At 41.4% G+C, this 21,219-nt stretch overlaps 1 protein-coding gene across 6 annotated transcripts in view; it reads left to right on the forward strand.

The window, feature by feature from the left end:
- The first annotated feature begins 494 nt into the window (after positions 1-494).
- Positions 495-21,219, forward strand: part of LOC120515619 (carboxypeptidase Q-like) — a 522,111-nt gene continuing 501,386 nt past the window's right edge. The window contains exons 1-4 of one of the 6 annotated variants that reach the window (XM_039736745.1): positions 495-604; positions 12,849-12,962; positions 16,114-16,525; positions 17,902-17,957. In XM_039736745.1, coding sequence (XP_039592679.1) covers positions 16,146-16,525; positions 17,902-17,957 — 436 coding nt within the window. In that variant the 5' untranslated portion in view covers positions 495-604; positions 12,849-12,962; positions 16,114-16,145. Of the gene's footprint in view, positions 605-1,042; positions 1,209-9,293; positions 9,316-12,848; positions 12,963-16,113; positions 16,582-17,901; positions 17,958-21,219 lie in introns of those variants that run through there. The other 5 variants (XM_039736744.1, XM_039736748.1, XM_039736747.1 and 2 more) reach the window with 5 other exon arrangements.

Raw genomic sequence — 21,219 nt, forward strand, 5'->3', positions numbered from 1 at the left:
CACTACCACTGCGCCACCGTGCCGCCCCGCTTAGTGTATGTATATATATATATATATATATATATATATATATATAAAACCAAACTTAGTTTTCAAATTTCTATACTGTTCTCAAAACACAGAACTTAGTAAATAACACATCACTTAATTAGCCCAGGAGTCAAATTAAAAACAGAAGCTGGTCGGAACAAAAACCTGCAGCCACAGTGGGCCCCCAGGACCGACTTCGAGAACTCCTCCATACTGTGTGACCCTTCTGACCAATTTGTCTTTATAATAGATGCCAAGCCTAGCATCAGCATCTCTATTATATTCACAGTGGCATTGTCAGGACAGATTATGATTTACCACAAATATGCCGTTCGTTTTATCCTTATTTATGCAGGACCGAATAGTACACCACACTTTAAGTGGACAACACTTAACGCAATTCTCGCGTGTGAGAGAGAGAGCGAAAAACGCGACACATGTTCTTTGTCGCTTGCCGTAGCTGTACTTCCGCACCTACTTTCCCCGCTGACTGTCACCTAATATTTGAAACTTCTTCTTACTGCAACTTTGGCTTTGTAGTGAATCTTTTTTTCCGTAGGTGTCCAAGTGCAAGGTTTGTTTACCTTACTTATTAAATGTTTCCATGCATGCATCGGTGAGCCATACCCTCGATCACGGAATAGTTTCGTCTCAGTAACTAAGCAACAACCTCTTCTTTCCGGTCCTGCTTTTTGACAGTTAAGTGCTCTTTTCTCTTGCACGCTGAACCGTAATCAAAAACTATTTACGAAAACTGGTTAAATCGACAAAGGGGGCGCAAATAGCAACTCCATGCAGCGATCAGGTGTCTGGTCCGTTATGTCTGAAATAAAAATTCTCAAAGTTATCACCCCTGTCACATCTGGTTGCCGTCATACCCTCCTTCATTCTCAAGTAGCTCTCCAAGCACATTCTTGAGATGGTCACGTTTGCGACCCAAAGTCCATTTGCTGGGGTCGGGGGGCGTGGCATACAGTTTCTTGTGTTGTATGTGTATATATGTGTGTGTGCTGTAGGCAACACTGGCCAATGTGCACACTCACACTTTAATGCATATAGCATTAGGCCAGTGTGTGTTATTTTGTGTCATTTACTGATCTGGAAGCGAGCGGGAGATCACCCATCTGGAGGGCATTTACTTCTGACACCGCCCGGGAAGCCAAACCAAGACCACTCAGGTAAATCAGGCTTTTGAAATGAGGTGGTCTCTGACGTAGTAGTGTACAGACCACATCAGTTTCACTTCTACAAATAATTTCAACAGATTATTTCACCAACATAAATTTCTGTGACAGTCCAGTGATAATGAAAAGTGAAAATGTTCAGATTAGGATTCCTAAGAATTAGGAGATCTTTTTACACATGAATAGCTTGAAGCAAAATGCAGAGGGGCGCCGAGCTGCGATCATTTCATAGCTGTTAGGTATCTGTGAAGAGAATGTGATTAAAGTTGATGCTTTACGTGGTAATCTCGGCAGAAAGAATACAAAAAATACTAATTGTAAATAAGGATTGCATTCTGCAAGCCATTTCATTTTTCTTGTAGAACTAACTGTCCTTATGAAAATACGTATCGGATCGGTGAAATGTAGAGAATACCGATGACATGCTGAAGCACTCGTTTAAAACTCCAAGCTGGAGCAAGTTAGACGTGTACATTAACAAGGAACAATGCCGGACTGGTAGAGAGGGCTACGATTTGTTAAGTGACGTTGCAAATGGAGTCAGTTTGAAGTGCAGTATGCAGAATGAGAAACTCTAAGGAAGCCAAAAGATGTTATTTTATTGTCTGGAAAGGAAATAAGAAATTCATATCTTACTGCGTATAGAATTGAATTTCGTGGAAACATTTTTTCAATAGAATGTTTTAGTAGGATGTTGTACTGTTTCAGCCATTATGAATGTAGTGAGAAGTCAAGCAAAGTGACACCTTTTATTGGCGAACGAAAAGGATTACAATATGCAAGTTTTCACGGAAACTCGGGCCACTTCTTCAGGCGAGGTGTAATACAGAAAGTGGAGTTCCCTGTGCTTATATAGACACCAGGACAGGTACAGCATTGGAAAACCTTTAGGTGAGACCTCTTAAATGTAAGAAATGAATAGATCTCGTCAGGCTAAGCAAAACAGGAGAACAATGTGTAGTCAAGATCTTTAATGTAAAATAAGACTAGGAGGCTCCGCCCCCTGCCGGCTTCACTCGCCCACCCGCGGGTTTGGTTTACCAGATATTCAATTTAAAGAGATTGTTATTTTCATGTGAATTGTTACAGATGCATTATTTTCACTTTTACTTTAAAGCTTTTGTAAAAACAATATTTGTCCTTTATTTCCGGACCCGGGCGTGGTTAAATCTCTCTCTGGCTGGACGTATAACGCTGCTAGTGTTTTGAAGGGGGAGTCTGCTGAACGCACACTAAGGAGATGCGGTCGGATCAGCTGCAGTCTTTCTGCTGCTTTTGGCGAGCTGCGTGTTCTGCTTGTGTCACTGTGCGTTGATCATTTAATAACCTGTACAGCAGCTGCCCTTTTGCCACTTCACGTGTCTGCCGCTGGCGTTGTGTTGGTTGGGGCTGAACGCACACTAAGGAGATGCTCTCGGATCATCTGCTGGCAAGCTGCGGGTTCTGCTTGTCGTTGTTTTAAGTACAGTCAACCCAAATGAAATCATCACAAACATTTGGATAATTGACTTACCCTTGTATGTATGTACAGTAATCCCTCGCTATATCGCACTTCGACTTTTGCAGCTTCACTCTATCGTGGATTTTATAGGTAAGCATATCTAAATGTATATTGTGGATTTTTCGGAGCTTTGCGGATTTCTGCGGACAATGGTTCTTTTTACTTCTGGTACATGCTTCCTCAGTTGGTTTGCCCAGTTGATCTCATACAAGGGACGCTATTGTCAGATGGCTGAGAAGCTACCCAATCAGAGCACGCAGTTAAGTTCCTGGGTGCTGATTGGCTCAGCGATGGAGATTAGCATTCTCTTCCACTTTGCGTTAGCCAGCATCTCGTCTCGCTCTTTCAGCATCAACGTGTTTCGATGTGTAAAGAGTTTCCTTTTGTGCTCTTTTGTGTTTATCTTTGTGCGTAGTCAAGCCCTTCGTTATGTCTCCAAAACGATCTGCTACTGCTACTGCTTCAGGGGCCGTGCCCAAGCGCCAACGGAAGATGCTAACGATTGCTGAAAAGGTAAAAGTTTTGGATATTTTGAAGGAAGAGAACAGCTATGCCGTGGTGCTACACTGTCGCCTGAAGAATCTCCTTTAGAGGAGCTGCGGGTTTTGCTTGTCACTTGTTGTTGTTTTAAGAGCTAGGAGCACATGAAGTGTGTCTGCCAAAAGCATTCCAATAACTGGTTAGATGTCCGTGATCTTGTTTTAAATTGTCTGTAAGTAGGGTGTGATGTGCAAAAGTCACAGTCTCACGGGTTTTGCTTCCTAAGGTTGTAATGTCTAGTATCGCATGTCGTCAAAGTGTCTCTGTCACTTTGCTCAACCCCCAATTGCACCCCCCCCCCACCCACTATGTTGCTGCCACTTCGTGTCTGTGCCGCTCCTGTTGTGTAGGGAGCAGAACGCAAGCTAAGGAGATGCGGTCGGATCAGCTGCTGGCTTTGTGCTGCTGCTGCCGAGGTGCATGTTCTGCTTGTTGCGCTGCTCGTCGATCATTTAAAAGCCTGTACAGCAGCTGCCCTTCTGTCTCACTGCATTGTCTCGCATGACGTTAAAGTGTCTTCAGAGAAGATCACATCTTGTCTCCCTGGTCTCCCTGCCAGGATATTTTTTATAATAGAGAGACTGCATGTCCAACAACATCTTTTGAAGTTTCTGATGAGTTTTCCAATACAATGTGGGTCTGTAGTCAGGTTGTCTGTGTCAGTCTGAGTGATGCACACAATCCTCATATCTGGCCATAAAGCTCTTGTCTCTGTTCAAACCATGTTGTAGTGTATTAAGTACATCAATAAATCAATAGAATGTTTTAGTAATTCATTTTGGATTTTTATGATCACTTATTATGTGTTGATGAATATTTTTCTGCATATATTTTTGTCTATGAAATATAAATAGGATCAAGAAAAACCACAATGCCACAAACTTGCGGTCAGACCTGCACAATTCTAAAGCCTCCATCGATCAGCACTAAGATGGTTGTTTCTGACTAAATGTGAATCATCATTGTGGTTTTCTCTTTTTTTAAATAATTGAATTTGTTCAGACTGGATTTTTCTGACCTAAAGGGCAGTGAGATTGATCCATTGGTGTAAAATGTTTTTGCTTACGTTTTCTGCCAATAGTCAGTTTGAGAGTTTGTGAGTGAGTTAATTGTGGCGTGTACTGTAATATGATATGTGGTTAGTATTGACAGTCATATGAAAAAGTGGGGGAACCCCTCTTAATTCTTTGTATTTTTGTTTCTCATTGGCTGAGCTTTCAAAGTAGCAACTTCTATTTAATAGATGACATGCCTTATGGAAACAGTAGTATTTCAGCAGTGACATTAAGTTTATTGGATTAACAGAAAATATGCAATATGCATCATAACAAAATTAGAGAGGTGCATAAATGTGGGCACCCCAACAGAGATATGACGTCAATACTTAGTTGAGCCTCCTTTTGTTAATATAACAGCCTCTAGACACTGTCCTCCTATAGCCTTTGATGAGTGTCTGGATTCTAGATGGAGGTATTGCTGACCATTCTTCATACAGAATCTCTCCAGTTCAGTTCAATTTGATGGCTGTCGAGCATGGACAGCGTGCTTTAAATCATCCCATAGATTTTCGATGATATTCAAGTCAGGGGACTGTGACGGCCATTCCAGAACATTGTACTTCTCCCTCTGCATGAATGCCTTTGTAGATTTCGAACTGTGTTTTGGGTCATTGTCTTGTTGGAATATCCAACCCCTGCTTAACTTCAACTTTATGACTGATGCTTGAACATTATCCTGAAGAATTTGTTGATTTTGGGTTGAATTCATCCGACCCTCGACTTTAACAAGGGCCCCAGTCCCTGAACTAGCCACACAGCCCCACAGCATGATGGGACCTCCACCAAATGTGACAGCAGGTAGCAGGTGTTTTTCTTGGAATGCGGTGTTCTTCTTCCGCCAAGCAAAGTGCTTTTTGTTCTGACCAAATAACTCAATTTTTGTCTCATCAGTCCAAAGCACTTTGTTCCAAAATGAATCTGGCTTGTCTAAATGAGCATTTGAATACAACAAGCGACTCTGTTTGTGGCGTGAGTGCAGAAAGGGCTTCTTTCTCATCATCCTGCCTTACAGATGTTCTTTGTGCAAATTGCACTGAATTGTAGAACGATGTACAGATACACCATCTGCAGCGAGATGTTCTTGCAGGTCTTTGGAGGTGACCTGTGGGTTGTCTGTAACCATTCCCACAATCCTGCACATATGCCGCTCCTGGATTTTTCTTGGCCTACCAGACCTGCTGGGTTTAACTGTGACTGTGCCGGTGGCCTTCCATCTCCTGATTCCATTCCTTACAGTTGAAACTGACAGTTTAAACCTCCGAGATGGCTTTTTGTAGCCTTCCCCTAAACCATGAGACTCAACAGTCTTTGTTTTCAGATCTTTTGAGAGTTGCTTTGTGGATCCCATGCTGTCTGTCACTCTTCAGAGAAGAGTCAAAGGGAAGCACAACTTGCAACTTTTCTCAAGATTGGACACTCCTGTCTATGAAGTTCAAGGCTTGACGAGCTCATCCAACCAATTTGGTGTTGCAAGTAATCAGCATTGAGCAGTGACAGGCATTCAAATCAGCAAAATGACAAATGGACCCACATTTTTGCACAGCCAGTTTTTCACATTTGATTTAGTTTCATACAACTAAATACTTCTTCACTAAAAATCTTTGTTTGGAAAACATCCCAGTACTCAGATGTTCCTAGAAAATGAAAGACATACCACTGTTATCTTTTTGTTGAAAGTAGAGTCATTTACCATACAGACTCAGAGGGGTTCCCAAACTTTTTCACATGACTGTAGCAGGAGCAGATCGTTTTGGAGACATAACAAAGGGCTCGACTACACACAAAGATAAACACAAAAGAGCACAAAAGTTAACTCTTTACACAGTGAAACACGTTGATGTTGAATGAGCGAGACGAGACTTTCTGGTTAATGCAGCGGAATTGAATTCTGCGCTCCGTCGCTGAGCCAATCAGCACACAGGAACTTAACAGCGTGCTCTGATTGGGTAGCTTCTCAGCCATCCGCTAATAGCGTCCCTTGTATGAAATCAACTGGGCAAACCAACTGAGGAAGCATCTACCAGAAGTAAAAAGACCCATCGTCTGCAGAAACCCGTGAAGCAGAGAAAAATCTGCATTATATATTTAGATATGCTTACATATAAAATCCGCGATAGAGTGAAGTCGCGGAAGTCGAAGCGCAATATAGCGAGGAATTGCTGTACGTACATATAAGGGTAAGTCAATTACCCAAACGTTTGTGACAATTTTATTTGGGTTGATTGTACAGCTTCCCCTGGGCACAGATGAAAACATGGCAGTCACGGTGGTAAAGTGGGAACCTTCAGTCAGTTTCTCTTATTGTTTTCCACTTTTCCACTAGTAGACATGGCCGCTGTGCTCTCCATTGGCACCAAAGAACAGCAGTGGGCAGAGATTCGCCTTTTATAGGATGAAGGCATACAAGGAGCAAAAATCCTTGTTGGTTCATCACAATCACGTTACAGACTTCGTCGATGCGGTCATCGGTGGTGAATGTGGGTAGGCGTCCAGCTCCTATTTCATGCTTAGCACTTTATCAACCATTTTTGAACTTCTCAATCCATTCGTAAGCACTCCCCCATGCTACAACATATCTCCATATGGTGCACAAAGCCTTCTGTGGATTTCGGCCCCATGTACACTTTCAGTTCCATAAAAAGTGGACCACTGCTCACTGTTGTCCTTTGGTGCAAATGGAGATCTGAGGAGCCACGTTTACTCCTGGGGAATGACAGCTTCACCACTGTGACCACATGTATGGGAGGAAGCTGTACAGCCAGCCCAAACACAATTCTCATAAAAGGTGTGGGATAATTATTGATTTACGCTCCTGTGTGTGTGTATATGGATATACAGTCATGTGAAAAAGTTTGGGAACCCCTCTGAGTCTGTATGGTAAATGACTCTACTTTCAACAAAAAGATAACAGTGGTATGTCTTTCATTTTCTAGGAACATCTGAGTACTGGGATGTTTTCCAAACAAAGATTTTTAGTGAAGAAGTATTTAGTTGTATGAAACTAAATCAAATGTGAAAAACTGGCTGTGCAAAAATGTGGGTCCATTTGTCATTTTGCTGATTTGAATGCCTGTCACTGCTCAATGCTGATTACTTGCAACACCAAATTGGTTGGATGAGCTCGTCAAGCCTTGAACTTCATAGACAGGAGTGTCCAATCTTGAGAAAAGTTGCAAGTTGTGCTTCCCTTTGACTCTTCTCTGAAGAGTGACAGACAGCATGGGATCCACAAAGCAACTCTCAAAAGATCTGAAAACAAAGACTGTTGAGTCTCATGGTTTAGGGGAAGGCTACAAAAAGCCATCTCGGAGGTTTAAACTGTCAGTTTCAACTGTAAGGAATGGAATCAGGAGATGGAAGGCCACCGGCACAGTCACAGTTAAACCCAGCAGGTCTGGTAGGCCAAGAAAAATCCAGGAGCGGCATATGTGCAGGATTGTGGGAATGGTTACAGACAACCCACAGGTCACCTCCAAAGACCTGCAAGAACATCTCGCTGCAGATGGTGTATCTGTACATCGTTCTACAATTCAGTGCAATTTGCACAAAGAACATCTGTATGGCAGGGTGATGAGAGAGAAGCCCTTTCTGCACTCACGCCACAAACAGAGTCGCTTGTTGTATTCAAATGCTCATTTAGACAAGCCAGATTCATTTTGGAACAAAGTGCTTTGGACTGATGAGACAAAAATTGAGTTATTTGGTCAGAACAAAAAGCACTTTGCTTGGCGGAAGAAGAACACCGCATTCCAAGAAAAACACCTGCTATCTACTGTCAAATTTGGTGGAGGTTCCATCATGCTGTGGGGCTGTGTGGCTAGTTCAGGGACTGGGGCCCTTGTTAAAGTCGAGGGTCGGATGAATTCAACCCAAAATCAACAAATTCTTCAGGATAATGTTCAAGCATCAGTCATAAAGTTGAAGTTAAGCAGGGGTTGGATATTCCAACAAGACAATGACCCAAAACACAGTTCGAAATCTACAAAGGCATTCATGCAGAGGGAGAAGTACAATGTTCTGGAATGGCCGTCACAGTCCCCTGACTTGAATATCATCGAAAATCTATGGGATGATTTAAAGCACGCTGTCCATGCTCGGCAGCCATCAAATTGAACTGAACTGGAGAGATTCTGTATGAAGAATGGTCAGCAATACCTCCATCTAGAATCCAGACACTCATCAAAGGCTATAGGAGGACAGTGTCTAGAGGCTGTTATATTTACAAAAGGAGGCTCAACTAAGTATTGACGTCATATCTCTGTTGGGGTGCCCACATTTATGCACCTCTCTAATTTTGTTATGATGCATATTGCATATTTTTCTGTTAATCCAATAAACTTAATGTCACTGCTGAAATACTACTGTTTCCATAAGGCATGTCATCTATTAAATAGAAGTTGCTACTTTGAAAGCTCAGCCAATGAGAAACAAAAATACAAAGAATTAAGAGGGGTTCCCCCACTTTTTCATATGACTGTAGTGCTTCAGGGGCCGTGCCCAAGCGCCAACAGAAGATTCTAACGATTGCCGAAAAGGTAAAAGTTTTGGATATGTTGAAAGAAGGGAGCAGCTACACCGCTGCAGGACGTCATTATGGCATCAATGAGTGCTGATTGGCTCAGCGACGGAGAGCTGCATTCTCTTCCGCTTTGCGTTAGCCAGCATCTCGTCTCGCTCATTCAGCATCAACGTGTTTCACTGTGTAAAGAGTTAACTTTTGTGCTCTTTTGTGTTTATCTTTGTGCGTAGTCGAGCCCTTCGTTATGTCTCCAAAACGATCTGCTCCTGCTAGTGCTTCCGGGGCCATGCCCAAGCGCCAACGGAAGATGTTAACGATTGCCGAAAAGGTAAAAGTTTTGGATATGTTGAAGGAAGGGAACAGCTACACCACGGTGCTACACTGTCGCCTGAAGAGGCTCCTTTAGAAGCGCTGTAATGCTCTCCTTTGTTGTGCAGTAACATTTATGTCATCGTTATCGGACAAGTCATTGTCTCATTGTTGGTGAGTACCAATAACTATTTTTCTACATATTTAGTACATGGACTCTGTTTAGTGTAACTGTACATACATTTTATACAGTTTTTCTTGCATTGTACGTATTTATTGCTGGTGGCCTGTCTATCGTAATGGCGGTAACATATGTGATATCAGAGACGCTCGATATCTTTAAAATAACATTTAGGTTTTATTTATATTTACATGTTGTAGATTTTTCATTTATTTTTATATTACCTAATCAATTACAATGTGTTTAAAACTGTATTACGTATTAAGTAAAACTCCTCAATGATATACGATACGTATGTTTGTGCGTAGTAAATAAACAGTGTGTTTACATACATAATTTCAATGAATCTTACCTAATATCTAAAAGAATACAAAAGGTTTATGCTGTATAACTGTGCGGGAAATGTTTCTAAGAGTGTGGGAGAGTTTATAAGGGCTTAAAATATATAGAAATAACCATATTAAGATATGGTTTTTACTTCGCAGATTTTCACCTTTCGTGGGAGGTTCTGGAATGCAGCCCCCACAATCGAGGAGGGATCACTGTATAGATTAATTTTTATTTCAGTTTTTAAAATACCCCATACAGGGCTGGGTCATGTATCCAAAGCTGTCAGGAGATGCAGCAGTTCTTAGCAACCTTAAGTTGTTTAAATGAATGGACAAGACGTTTTCAGAATTAAACACGACAAATTAGGCCCGATTTATAACCAACACCCCAAGCCAGGCTGCAACTAATTATCAAGCTGTAACTCCATACAGTGTAAAAGTGTAAACCATTAATGTTAGAGAATCGGCCCACCGAGTTGCATGCCCTCACATGCCTTGGGAGACCACTCAAAGCATTGCAGTAGTGTAGGGGTGAAATTAAGCAAACCATATTATTTGCATTGGTGATGGACGGGTTGATAGATGAGATTAGACAGGAGTCCTCGTGGACTGTGATGTTTGCTGATGACATTGTGATCTGTAGCGATAGTAGGGAGCAGCTTGAGGAGACCCTGGAGAGGTGGAGATCTGCTGTAGAGAGGAGAGGAATGAAGGTCAGTAGGATCAAGACAGAATACATGTGTATGAATGAGAGGGAGGTCAGTGGAATGGTGAGGATGAGGGAGTAGAGTTGGCGAAGGTGGATGAGTTTAAATACTTGGGATCAACAGTACAGAGTAATGGGGATTGTGGAAGAGAGGTGAAGAAGAGTGCAGGCAGGGTGGAAAGGGTGGAGAAGAGTATCAGGAGTGATTTGTGACAGACAGGTATCAGCAAGAGTGAAAGGGATGGTCTACAGGACGGTAGTGAGACCCGCTATGTTATATGGGTTGGAGACGGTGGCACTGACCAGAAAGCAGGAGACAGAGCTGGAGGTGGCAGAGTTAAAGATGCTAAGATTTGCATTGGGTGTGACGAGGATGGACAGGATTAGAAATGAGGACATTAGAGGGTCAGCTCAAGTTGGACGGCTTGGAGGCAAAGTCAGAGAGGAGAGATTATGTTGGTTTGGACATGTGCAGAGGAGAGATGCTGAGTATATTGGGAGAAGGATGCTAAGGATAGAGCTGTCAGGGAAGAGGAAAAGAGGAAGGCCTAAGAGAAGGTTTATGGATGTGGTGAGAGAGGACATGCAGGTGATGGGGGTAACAGAACAAGATGATGAGGACAGAAAGATATGGAAGAAGATGATCCACTGTGGCAACCCCTAACAGGAGCAGCCGAAAGAAGAAGCAGCATCAGATGCAGCATTGGGGTGAAATTAAGCAAACCACAGAGCTACAAAATATGAATCCTTAACTTCTTTAAAGAAACCTAATTTCATGTAAATGTGTCAAGTAGTTTAACTTCCAATGGATAACAGTAGCTAGAACACCAATTAGGCACTGAAGCTTAGTTTTGTTTAATGATCTGCATAAAGGACACCATCTCAGTGCACTTTGCAAAGCAAAATAATAACGCATTTGAATGTAACAGGATGAAATACAAGAGCATTGATCATGGGATAAAAGTGTAAGAAGCAAATGTAATGTCTAAAATGCATGGCAGTAGATTAACAGTTTGTGATGAAAAGTCAGTATAAATTTGATAAATGTAGTAATAATAGAAGGATTCAAATGAGAGAATACAGTTAGCACCGTAGTGAACTACCGTATAACGCACAAAGGAGAGAGTGGCAGACTGTTGGTGCCAAATCAACAGTCCTGGGCTGAGCAGTAACAAAACAAAAACACAAAAAACTTCCCAATTTGCTGACCTGAATCAACGAATGTTCATTTTGAATTCAGTTTCTGTTTGTTTATGACGTGAACCTTGTATTGGTTTGTCCCAGCTGAGCAGTTTTGAGCACTCAACTTCCTTACAGGAATAAAATGTAATATAAAGTGAAACACAAAGCCTCGATTGTAGCATACTGCACGTTTACTGAAGCATTCTGGGCCTGAGTCTCGATGCTTTAACACAGATCTTCTTTAGTTAACGGGATGATTCACTGTCATTTGAATTGAACTGAAATAAACTGTTTGACTATTTGACAGGCACATTTGCCCAAAGGTGGCCGTGATCAGCAGCATCCTGTCGATCAGTCGTTCTCGGCTTCAATCTTGGTGGCCCTCCTGCGCCTGCAGGTTTTCATCCATCCATCCATCTGTTATCCAACCGGCTATATCCTAACTACAGGGTCACGGGGGTCTGCTGGAGCCAATCCCAGCCAGCACAGGGCACAAGGCAGGAAACAAACCCCGGGCAGGGTGCCAGCCCACCACAGATCTTTATTTTGTAAAAATGTTATTTATTTTTACTTATTTTTTATTTTCTTATTTGGAAATAGCAGAATTTGCACATTGTTTTATATTTTTGTCTGTCTTATTACAACATTTCTAAAAAATAAATCATTTATTATGATTAAACAGTTACTCTGTACTTGAGTAGTCTTTTCACCAAATACTTTTTTTCGGATGACTACTTTTTACTTCAACTTCAGTAATATTATTTTGACGTAACGCAACTCTTACTTGAATACAATTCTTGGCTACTCTACCCACCTCTGGAAATGAGACTGCGACTTCTAAATTTGTGTGGTGTGGAAGAATAATTTTAGGGTAATATAGCATTCATCTTAAAGACATAGAGTAAAGGAAAACCAAATAAAGGTCAAGTGAACAACAAAATGTACACTGAAATATAAGAATCGGTTTAGGAAAAATACTGAGATGGTCAAGTAAATAAAGAATGTGCCAGAAGAAAGGTTGATGTCATATACAAAATGTCCTGAAGGATGACTAAGAGATGACTAAGAAATCAGCAGATGTCCTATAACAACAAGAATGGATAGTTGTTATATGCACAGAAATTTCAAGGGTGGTGTCTCATCTCAAAAGGTATAAGAAGAACCAGAATATAATATAGTAGACTTTTATTCTATATAAATATTTGGGTGTGAACTAACGAACCAACCAGAGCAAAATGTATGCATTGATTGACACTGTATGTAAATTCTACAGTTTATAACATGAACCTCTATCCTTTGTTCTGACCAGGCTCTAACAGACTGCTTTTGAAGAATACTCCCTTGAAGGCATTTTGCAGAGGAGCCATTAAAATGAGCAGCTTTCCTCCAGCCTGGGGTCTCTCTTTGAACTGCCTTTCCTGAGGTTTCTTCCATTTTTTCCCTTCTGGGGTTTTTTGGGGAGTTGTTCCTTGTCTTCTTAGAGAGTCAAGGCTGGGGGTCTGTCAAGAGGCAGGGCCTGTTAAAGCCCACTCCTTGTGTGATTTTGGGCTGTACAAAAATAAATCGTATTGTATTACTGAATTGTCCTGTTAGAGGACGTTTCTTTCTTTAATAAGATGTTAAATCTCGACCACAGTGGCATGGTGGTGTAATGGTAGTGCTGCTGCCTCTCTGTAAGGAAACCTGAGCTTGCGTCCCCAGTCCTTACTTTGTGAAGTTGGCATGCTCTTGTCGTGTCTTCGTGGGTTTCCTCCCACATTCAGAGGACATGCAGGTTAGGTGACTTGGTGATACTAAATTGGCTCTAGTGTGTGGCTGGAGTGTGTGTGTGTGTTTGTCCTGCAGTGGACTGGCATCCTGTCCCAAGTTTGTTCCTTGTGCCCTATGCTGGCTGGGATAAGCTCCAGCACCCTCCGTGACTCCGTTCAGGACTAAGCAGAATCAGAACCACTTTATTGCTAGCATGTGAAAACATACCAGAATTGACTTTGGTTAGGTGCAGAATTATAGAAATCATAGAAATTACCAACTCCAGACCAGACAGTTTCAACCCAAGTGGGTTAGAAAGTGACATACTGACCCCTAAGAGTGCTGGCTCTCTGACTCGCTTGGCATCTCATTACTGTCTGGCTACTGGTAAATGAAAAAAAAGAAACAATAAAGGGGTCTGAATCTTCAAAAAAAAAAAATAAATAAAAGGGGGGCAAAATAAAGTGTTTTCCATTAGCAGCAGCAATTGTTGACTAATTAAGAAGGTGATTAGCTACTAAGACCCTCTTAGATCTGAGTTTGGCACCCCTGCGGTAGAAGCACCACTTACTGTAAATTCTTTTTTTTTTCTACTTCTGCTGCTGTTAGTCACTTGTCCATATTTTGTTAATGTATGGCCAAGGTACAGGTGAGCTCAGGTTGGGGGGCAAGCACTGGTATAGCACGTTGCCACACTCACCACATAAAAAACGGCTGGGGATCCCGGTTGGCAGGCAGACATGCGGTCCAATTCCACCATCTAGAAATGACTATCTATTGCAGCCACCTGGGCATCCCCTTGGTCTGGTCCAACCACTCAGGTCCCCAACAATGAGGGTCCTGTGAGCAGAATCACCTACGATTAATCGCACCAGATGGCCGTAGTGCTGTAACTGACGCTCCCTCTCAATGCAGGTAATGTGCCTCATCTGGGACTCCATGAGCAACACAAAGTCAAACCTGCAGTACCCAAGGATTTTCCGGAGAGACACAGTACCGAAGGAGTCCAATCTTCGTCTCAGGTCACTGGATAGCATCCATGTCACGCAACCATATAGCAAGACAGGAAGCACCAGGACCCTAAAGACTTGGACCTTCGTCCTTTTGCAGAGATATCGGGAGCGCCACACACACCTTTCCAGCGGCCTCATAAAGCGCCCACTCTCTCCCAGTCCGTCTACTGACTTCATATCCTCTGCTAAGGCAGACTATGTAGTCCTGAGAGGAGTGCGTTACAGTAATCTAGTCGACTGAAAATAAACGCGTGAACTAATTTCTCAGCATCTTTCAATGATATAAGAGGTCTAACTTTTGCTATGTTTCTTAAGTGAAAAAGTGCTGTCCTAGTGATCTGATTAATATGCGATTTAAAATTCAGATTACAGTCTACAATTACCCCTAAGCTTTTTACCTCCGTCTTGACCTTTAATCCTAATGTATCAAGTTTATTTCTAATAGCCTCATTGTATCCATTTTTGCCAATCACTAAGATTTCAGTTTTCTCTTTATTTAACTTGAGAAAGTTACTATTCATCCATTCAGAAATACCAGTAAGACATTGTGTTAGTGAATCAAGAGAATCGAGGTCATCAGGTGCTATTGATAAGTACAGCTGTGTGTCATCAGCATAGCTGTGGTAGCTCACATTGTGACCTGAGATAATCTGACCTAACGGAAGCATGTAGATTGAGAAGAGCAGTGGACCCAGGATAGAGCCTTGTGGAACACCATATCGGATATCGTGTGTCTTTAAGATGTGATTACCACAACTAACAAAGAATTTTCTCCCTGTTAGGTAGGATTCAAACTAATTTAAGACACTGCCAGAGAGGTCCACCCATTGACTAAGGCGATTTCTAAGAATATTGTGATCAATGGTGTCAAATGCAGCACTCAGATCTAAGAGGATGACAGCGCCGAGTAACTTCTTGGTCCATTTTTTTCAATGATATCCCCTTCTCTCCACATGTTTAATGATCGCATTACTTCAACTACAGCGTCTGATCATAGCTGACAGAGTTAATATTAACTCTTTGAAGGCTGAATATTTTTTCTAAAAAATACAGTTGCACACAAAGCAATTGTTTCACGTAGAAAACGTCTGTTGCTGCATGCTGTAGTTACCAGTTTGCCACGAATGCTTAGCTGGCAGCACATCACAATTTGGTTTGTACCTCTTGTCAAGTGGCGGTCCTCCTAGTGCCATAGGCACGTTAGCTACATGAACCTGTTCAGCACCACAATCACCTGGGGACCGATCAGCTGATGCTGGTACCTCACATTTGTTTTTTAATCACTTGTATCAAAATCGGAGTCCGACAAGTCTTAATCCAATTCAGCGATAAAATGCAACACGTCATCCACGGAGTACTTTGGTTTACAGATTTGCTTCGAACTCTCGCCAGAGGTCGTTGCCATTTTTTCCGTTGTTTGCTCCTTGCTACTTACATGAGCGGATGGAATCTCGAGTTAGACCAATGAAGCTAACTCTCCTCCTAGCAATGAGAGTCCATCTAAGACATAACTGTGGGTTTTGTCACCATTTACAGTTTGTTACCACTGTCAACCCCTCCTTTTGACAGAAGTCAACATCCGCCCTGAAAGAGTTAAATACTCAAAAAATTAAAATGATTTAAAGGTCTGAGTCATACAGATTTTAATTTTAACCGTCACATATTCTTTTATTAAAACCAAGCTGAAATGACTCAAATGTTATTTGGATTCTAAATTTAGCATTTTTGAACAATGTCAATGAGTGTTTAATTAACTAATTACTCAAACCTGCTTATTAAAAAATGATGTTTTATGTATTTTTTTACCTTCAGGTTACAAGAAGTGAACACGTGAAGAGTGAAACATGAACAGATTCCTTGGCACCTTTTTAGCCATGCTTTTTGCCATTTCATCAGCTGGTGGCAGGCCCACAAATGAAGTCAAATCCATCCGTGAGCAAACAGTGAAGGATACGAGTAAGGAAATAGCTGGCTATTCCAACATTGCCATGGATATCATCAATCTAGCTGTTAACGGGAATGCTCAAAACAGATCCTATAACAGGTTGGCAGAATTTGTTGACTCCATCGGGAACAGAATCAGCGGCTCTGGTAACCTCGATCAGGCAATCAAGTACATGTATAGTGCATTGAAGGAGAACGGCCTGGAGAATGTCCATTTGGAGCCTGTTAAGGTACCTCGCTGGGTCAGAGGCCAAGAGTCCGCCGTCATGCTGGAGCCAAGGAATCACACCATTGCCATTCTCGGTTTGGGAAGCAGTGTTGGGACCCCTCCAGAAGGTAAAAAAATACAACTTGTCATATAAGTGGTCAAGTAAATAAATTATGGATGCAACGAGAAGTCAAGCAAAAGGACCCCTTTCGTTGGCTAACGGAAAAGATTACAATATGTAGGCTTTCGAGGCAACTCAGGCCACTTCTTCAGAAACTGCTTGATGTGGAAGCTGTGTAAATTCAGTCTTTGGCAGAGTGTTTGTCCAGTTTCTCCCACAGAATAAATTTACACAGGGTCCACATTAAGCATGGCAACACAGATGTTCCTGTAGCGGTCCACTTCAACAACCATGGATCCTGTGAGAGGAACTTTAAAGTCACAAAGCTTATGGGCAACTTCAGAACACAGCAAGAGGGAAAAGAATGGGAAGTTAAACTCATGCTAAAATTTAACACATTAGAACACGGTTTAAATAGAGACAAGAGTTTTATGGCCGGATATGAGGATTGTTTTCATCTCTCAGACTGACACAGACAACCTGACTAGAGACCCACATTATATTGGAAAACTCATCAGAAATACTTTCTTGGATAGTTATCTTATCCAAAGATCTGGACCATACATTGTTCATTGAAGCGAGCCAACCTGCCCCCTCCCACCCTCACCATGTTCTACAGGGGCACTATAGAGAGCGTCCTAACCAGCTGCATCTCCACCTGGTTCGGAAACAGTACTGTTGCTGATATCAGGCGGATTGAAAGGATCATCAAAGCAGCTGGAAACATCATTGGAACGTCTCTTCCGCCACTGCAGGACATCTTCCACAGACACTGCATCAAAAGGGCCTCCTGCATCGTGCTCGACCCCTCTCATCCTTCACACGGACTTTTCACGCTCCTTCCTTCTGGCAGACGCTTCCGCAGCATCAGGTCTCGGTCTTCCAGGATGCGTGATAGCTTCTTCCCACAAGCCATAAGACTCATGAACTCACTCCCAGCCATCACACTTCCTCTTCCTACCTCTTCGTCTTTTTCTAGTTCTAACTTTATTTAAAAACTCTTAAACTTTATTTAAATGCATATTGCACATTCTCTAGTTTAAAATGTGTCACTTATTTATTGTCTATTTCATATGCCTATTTATTCTATATCCTCTGTTATGCTGTTCTATGTTTGTCTATACTGGAAACCTGGAGCCACGTCGTCTCGTCTCTCTATGTACCTGTACAGTGTATAGCAGAGATGACAATAAAGTTGACTTTGACTTTTGACTTTGACTTTGACTTCTCCTCTCTTGCTAAATGAATCTTTGCCTGAAAAGGTCTATTAATTTTTTACGTGTAAGATGTCTCATTTAAAGATTTACCAATGTTGGCTGGAGCCAAGGAATCACACCATTGCCATTCTCGGTTTGGGAAGCAGTGTTGGGACCCCTCCAGAAGGTACAAAAATACAACTTGTCATATAAGTGGTCAAGTAAATAAATTATGGATGCAACGAGAAGTCAAGCAAAAGGACCCCTTTCATTGGCTAACTGAAAAGATTACAATATGCAAGCTTTCGAGGCAACTCAGGCCCCTTCTTCAGGCAAGTTGTAATACAGAAACTGGAGATCCCTCTGTTTATATAGACACCAGGACAGGTACAGCATTGGAAAATCTTTAGGTGAGACATCTTAATAGACCTTTTCAGGCTAAGATTCATTTAGCAAGAGAGGAGAACAATGTATAGTCCAGATCTTTGGATAAGATAACTGTCCAAGAAAGTATTTCTGATGAGTTTTCCAATACAATGCGGGTCTCTAGTCAGGTTGTCCGTGTCAGTCCGAGAGATGCACACAATCCTCATATCTGGCCATAAAACTCTTGTCTCTATTTAAACCGTGTTGTAATGTGTTACATTTTAGTATGAGTTTAACTTCCCATTCTTTTCCCTCTTGCTGTGTTCTGAAGTTGCCCATAAGCTGTGTGACTTTAAAGTTCCCCTCACAGCATCTATGGCTGTTGAAGTGGACCGCTACAGGAACATCTGTGTTGCCATGCTTAATGTGGACCCTGTGTAAATTTATTCTGTTGGAGAAACTGGACAAACACTCTGCCTAAGATTGAATTTACACAGCTTCCACATCAAGCAGTTTCTGAAGAAGTGGCCTGAGTTGCCTCGAAAGCCTGCATATTGTAATCTTTTCCGTTAGCCAATAAAAGGTGTCATTTTGCTTGACTTCTCATATAAGCCGCTTGAAAAAAATGATCTCTTAACAGTTACAAATATGTGGTGTGTGTCTGGGTGTGGGTTATTTTGTTTAAAATATAAAGGCACCAAGTAATTATTAACTTACTAGAGGGCTTTGCCATCAGCTTGCTTCACTCGCCAACCCCCTGGCCTATGCTACACGATAGTCTCTTTGCGGTTCTGCTCTTCACGTATGGGCATGTGGATGTACAATTAAAACAGATTTTAATTTTCATGTGAAGTGTTACATTTGCTTTAATGTGACATATAACTGTCCGTGATTGAATTTCATTTCTTTTTCTATACTAATAAAAGGCAAAGCCCTCACTGACTGACTGACTGACTGATTGACTGACTCACTGACTGACTGACTCACTGACTCATCACTAATTCTCCAACTTCCCATGTAGGTAGAAGGCTGAAATTTGGCAGGCTCATTCTTTACAGCTTACTTACAAAAGTTAGGCAGGTTTCATTTCGAAATTCTACTCGTAATGGTCATAACTGGAACCTACTTTCGACTATATATACGGCCATAGCCTGCAGCTCGGTCACCGTGTAAGGCGGAGTTGCATCCCGCATCATCACGCCTCCCACGTAATTGAGTGCCTGCCCATATAAGGTAAATATTCGCAAGATCATATAAGAAAGCGGCCCACGTGAACTGACTGTGAACGCAGTACGTAGCGAATAAGCAAGAGCTCCAAAGAGGGCTGAACAAAAATGCGCATTACACAATTGAGAAGGCAGCAAAAGAATATGAAGCGAGTGACGCATACAAGCATATTCATAAGTGCAGCTACTGCGGAAACAAAGCACGGTGTAAACCGTAAGTTTAAATTAAGTTTATAGACACCCTGCTGCTGGCGTTTGTCATGCCTACGACGAATACTTTATTCGCGAGATACAAGTTTAATGAGAAGACACGAGGTATAAACGAGACTTTGGATCACTTTGTAACGGAGTTAAAATTGCTGTAGCGAGAAACTTTTAATTGCTGGGCCTTAGCTAACATTAAAAAAAGCCGTGGACATCGCAAGATCACACAAGAAAGTGGCTCACGTGAACTGACTGTGAACGTAGTACGTAGAGAACAAGGAAAAGCTCCAAGGAGCGCTGAACAAAAAACGCATTACACAATTGAGAAGGCAGCGAGTGACGCATACAAGCATATTCATAAGTGCAGCTGCTGCGGAAACAAAGTACGGTGTAAACTGTAAGTTTAGATTAAGTTTATAGACACCCTGCCGATGGCGTTTTTAAAATTGCTGGTGAAGGACTGTGCTTATGCAGACGAAAATGAGATGGTCAAGGATAGAATAGTGTTTGGCACAAACTCAGCAAAAGTGCGACAGAAACTTTTAAGTGCCGGGTCTGAGCTAACATTAAATAATTGCTGGTTTAGGACAATAGAAAGCAAATGTTGTGTTATTTTTGAAATGTTTCCTTTTTCTTTTTCATAACTTCTTTAACACACTTCTTCTCTGCTACGAAGCGCGAGTATTTTGCTAGTCATGGATAAGCGTGTAACCTGAATGCATTGTTGTAAAGACCAAGAAATCGATGTGAGAGGAAGTGCAGCGTCATTACATTTAACTTAAATGTGTTCAATTTACAGTATAGTTTTTTTTACTTAGAGTAAGTTATAAAAAATTTTTACATTTTAGGAAAAATAAGTTAACATTATTCTTATTTTTTTTTATTGAAATTGAATTAAATAATCAATAAAAGGGGTAAACCCCATTTTTATTAAGGTAATGATTATTTTGCGTATAGTTAGCTATTTTTATTATTATTTTTCACACATGCAAGATTTATTTTTTACAGTGTAAGCTATGAAAATAAACGTTAGAAAACAGGAGTAGCTCTTGGCCATTTTCATTTTATAAAAGTAGCTCTCAGGGGAAAAAAGGTTGGAGACCCTGGTGTGGAGCATACTAAAAGTATTTACTTTATAACACTTTTATTAGTTTTTAACATGAGTCACACTAGACATGATCTTATCGATCAGTTATCCTAGTTGAACTGCAAGTTGATTATGTGCTCATAAGACCGTAAGAAATTTCACCATTTGGTCCATCAGGCTCGTTTGTTTAGCTAATAGCTAAGCTGTCCCCATAGCTCATCCAGATCCTTCTCAAAGGTTGGCAGGGTTTGTAACTTAACTCCATGGCTTGGTAGTTTGTCCCAGATTCCCACCACTCTTTGCGTAATAACAAAGTTCTTTCCAGCTTCAGTCTTAAATGCATTTCCTCTTCATTTCGTTTTTTTATTTTGTATTGATTTTAATTAGAAACAGATAACATTCCATACAGTCAAGTCAAATTTAATGAATCAAAGTAAAATTCAACCCCCACATAAGAGAATGACAGAGGAGCCAGCAACTGGAACTACTCTATAAAAGGAGCAAGAAAAGAAGGGCATCTTTTTCCCTGAAATGGAAGCTTATTCTAAAATGTTATTGATTAGATT

The sequence above is a fragment of the Polypterus senegalus genome, chromosome 15, assembly GCF_016835505.1.
Source record: "Polypterus senegalus isolate Bchr_013 chromosome 15, ASM1683550v1, whole genome shotgun sequence".
NCBI classification, from domain to species: domain Eukaryota; kingdom Metazoa; phylum Chordata; class Cladistia; order Polypteriformes; family Polypteridae; genus Polypterus; species Polypterus senegalus.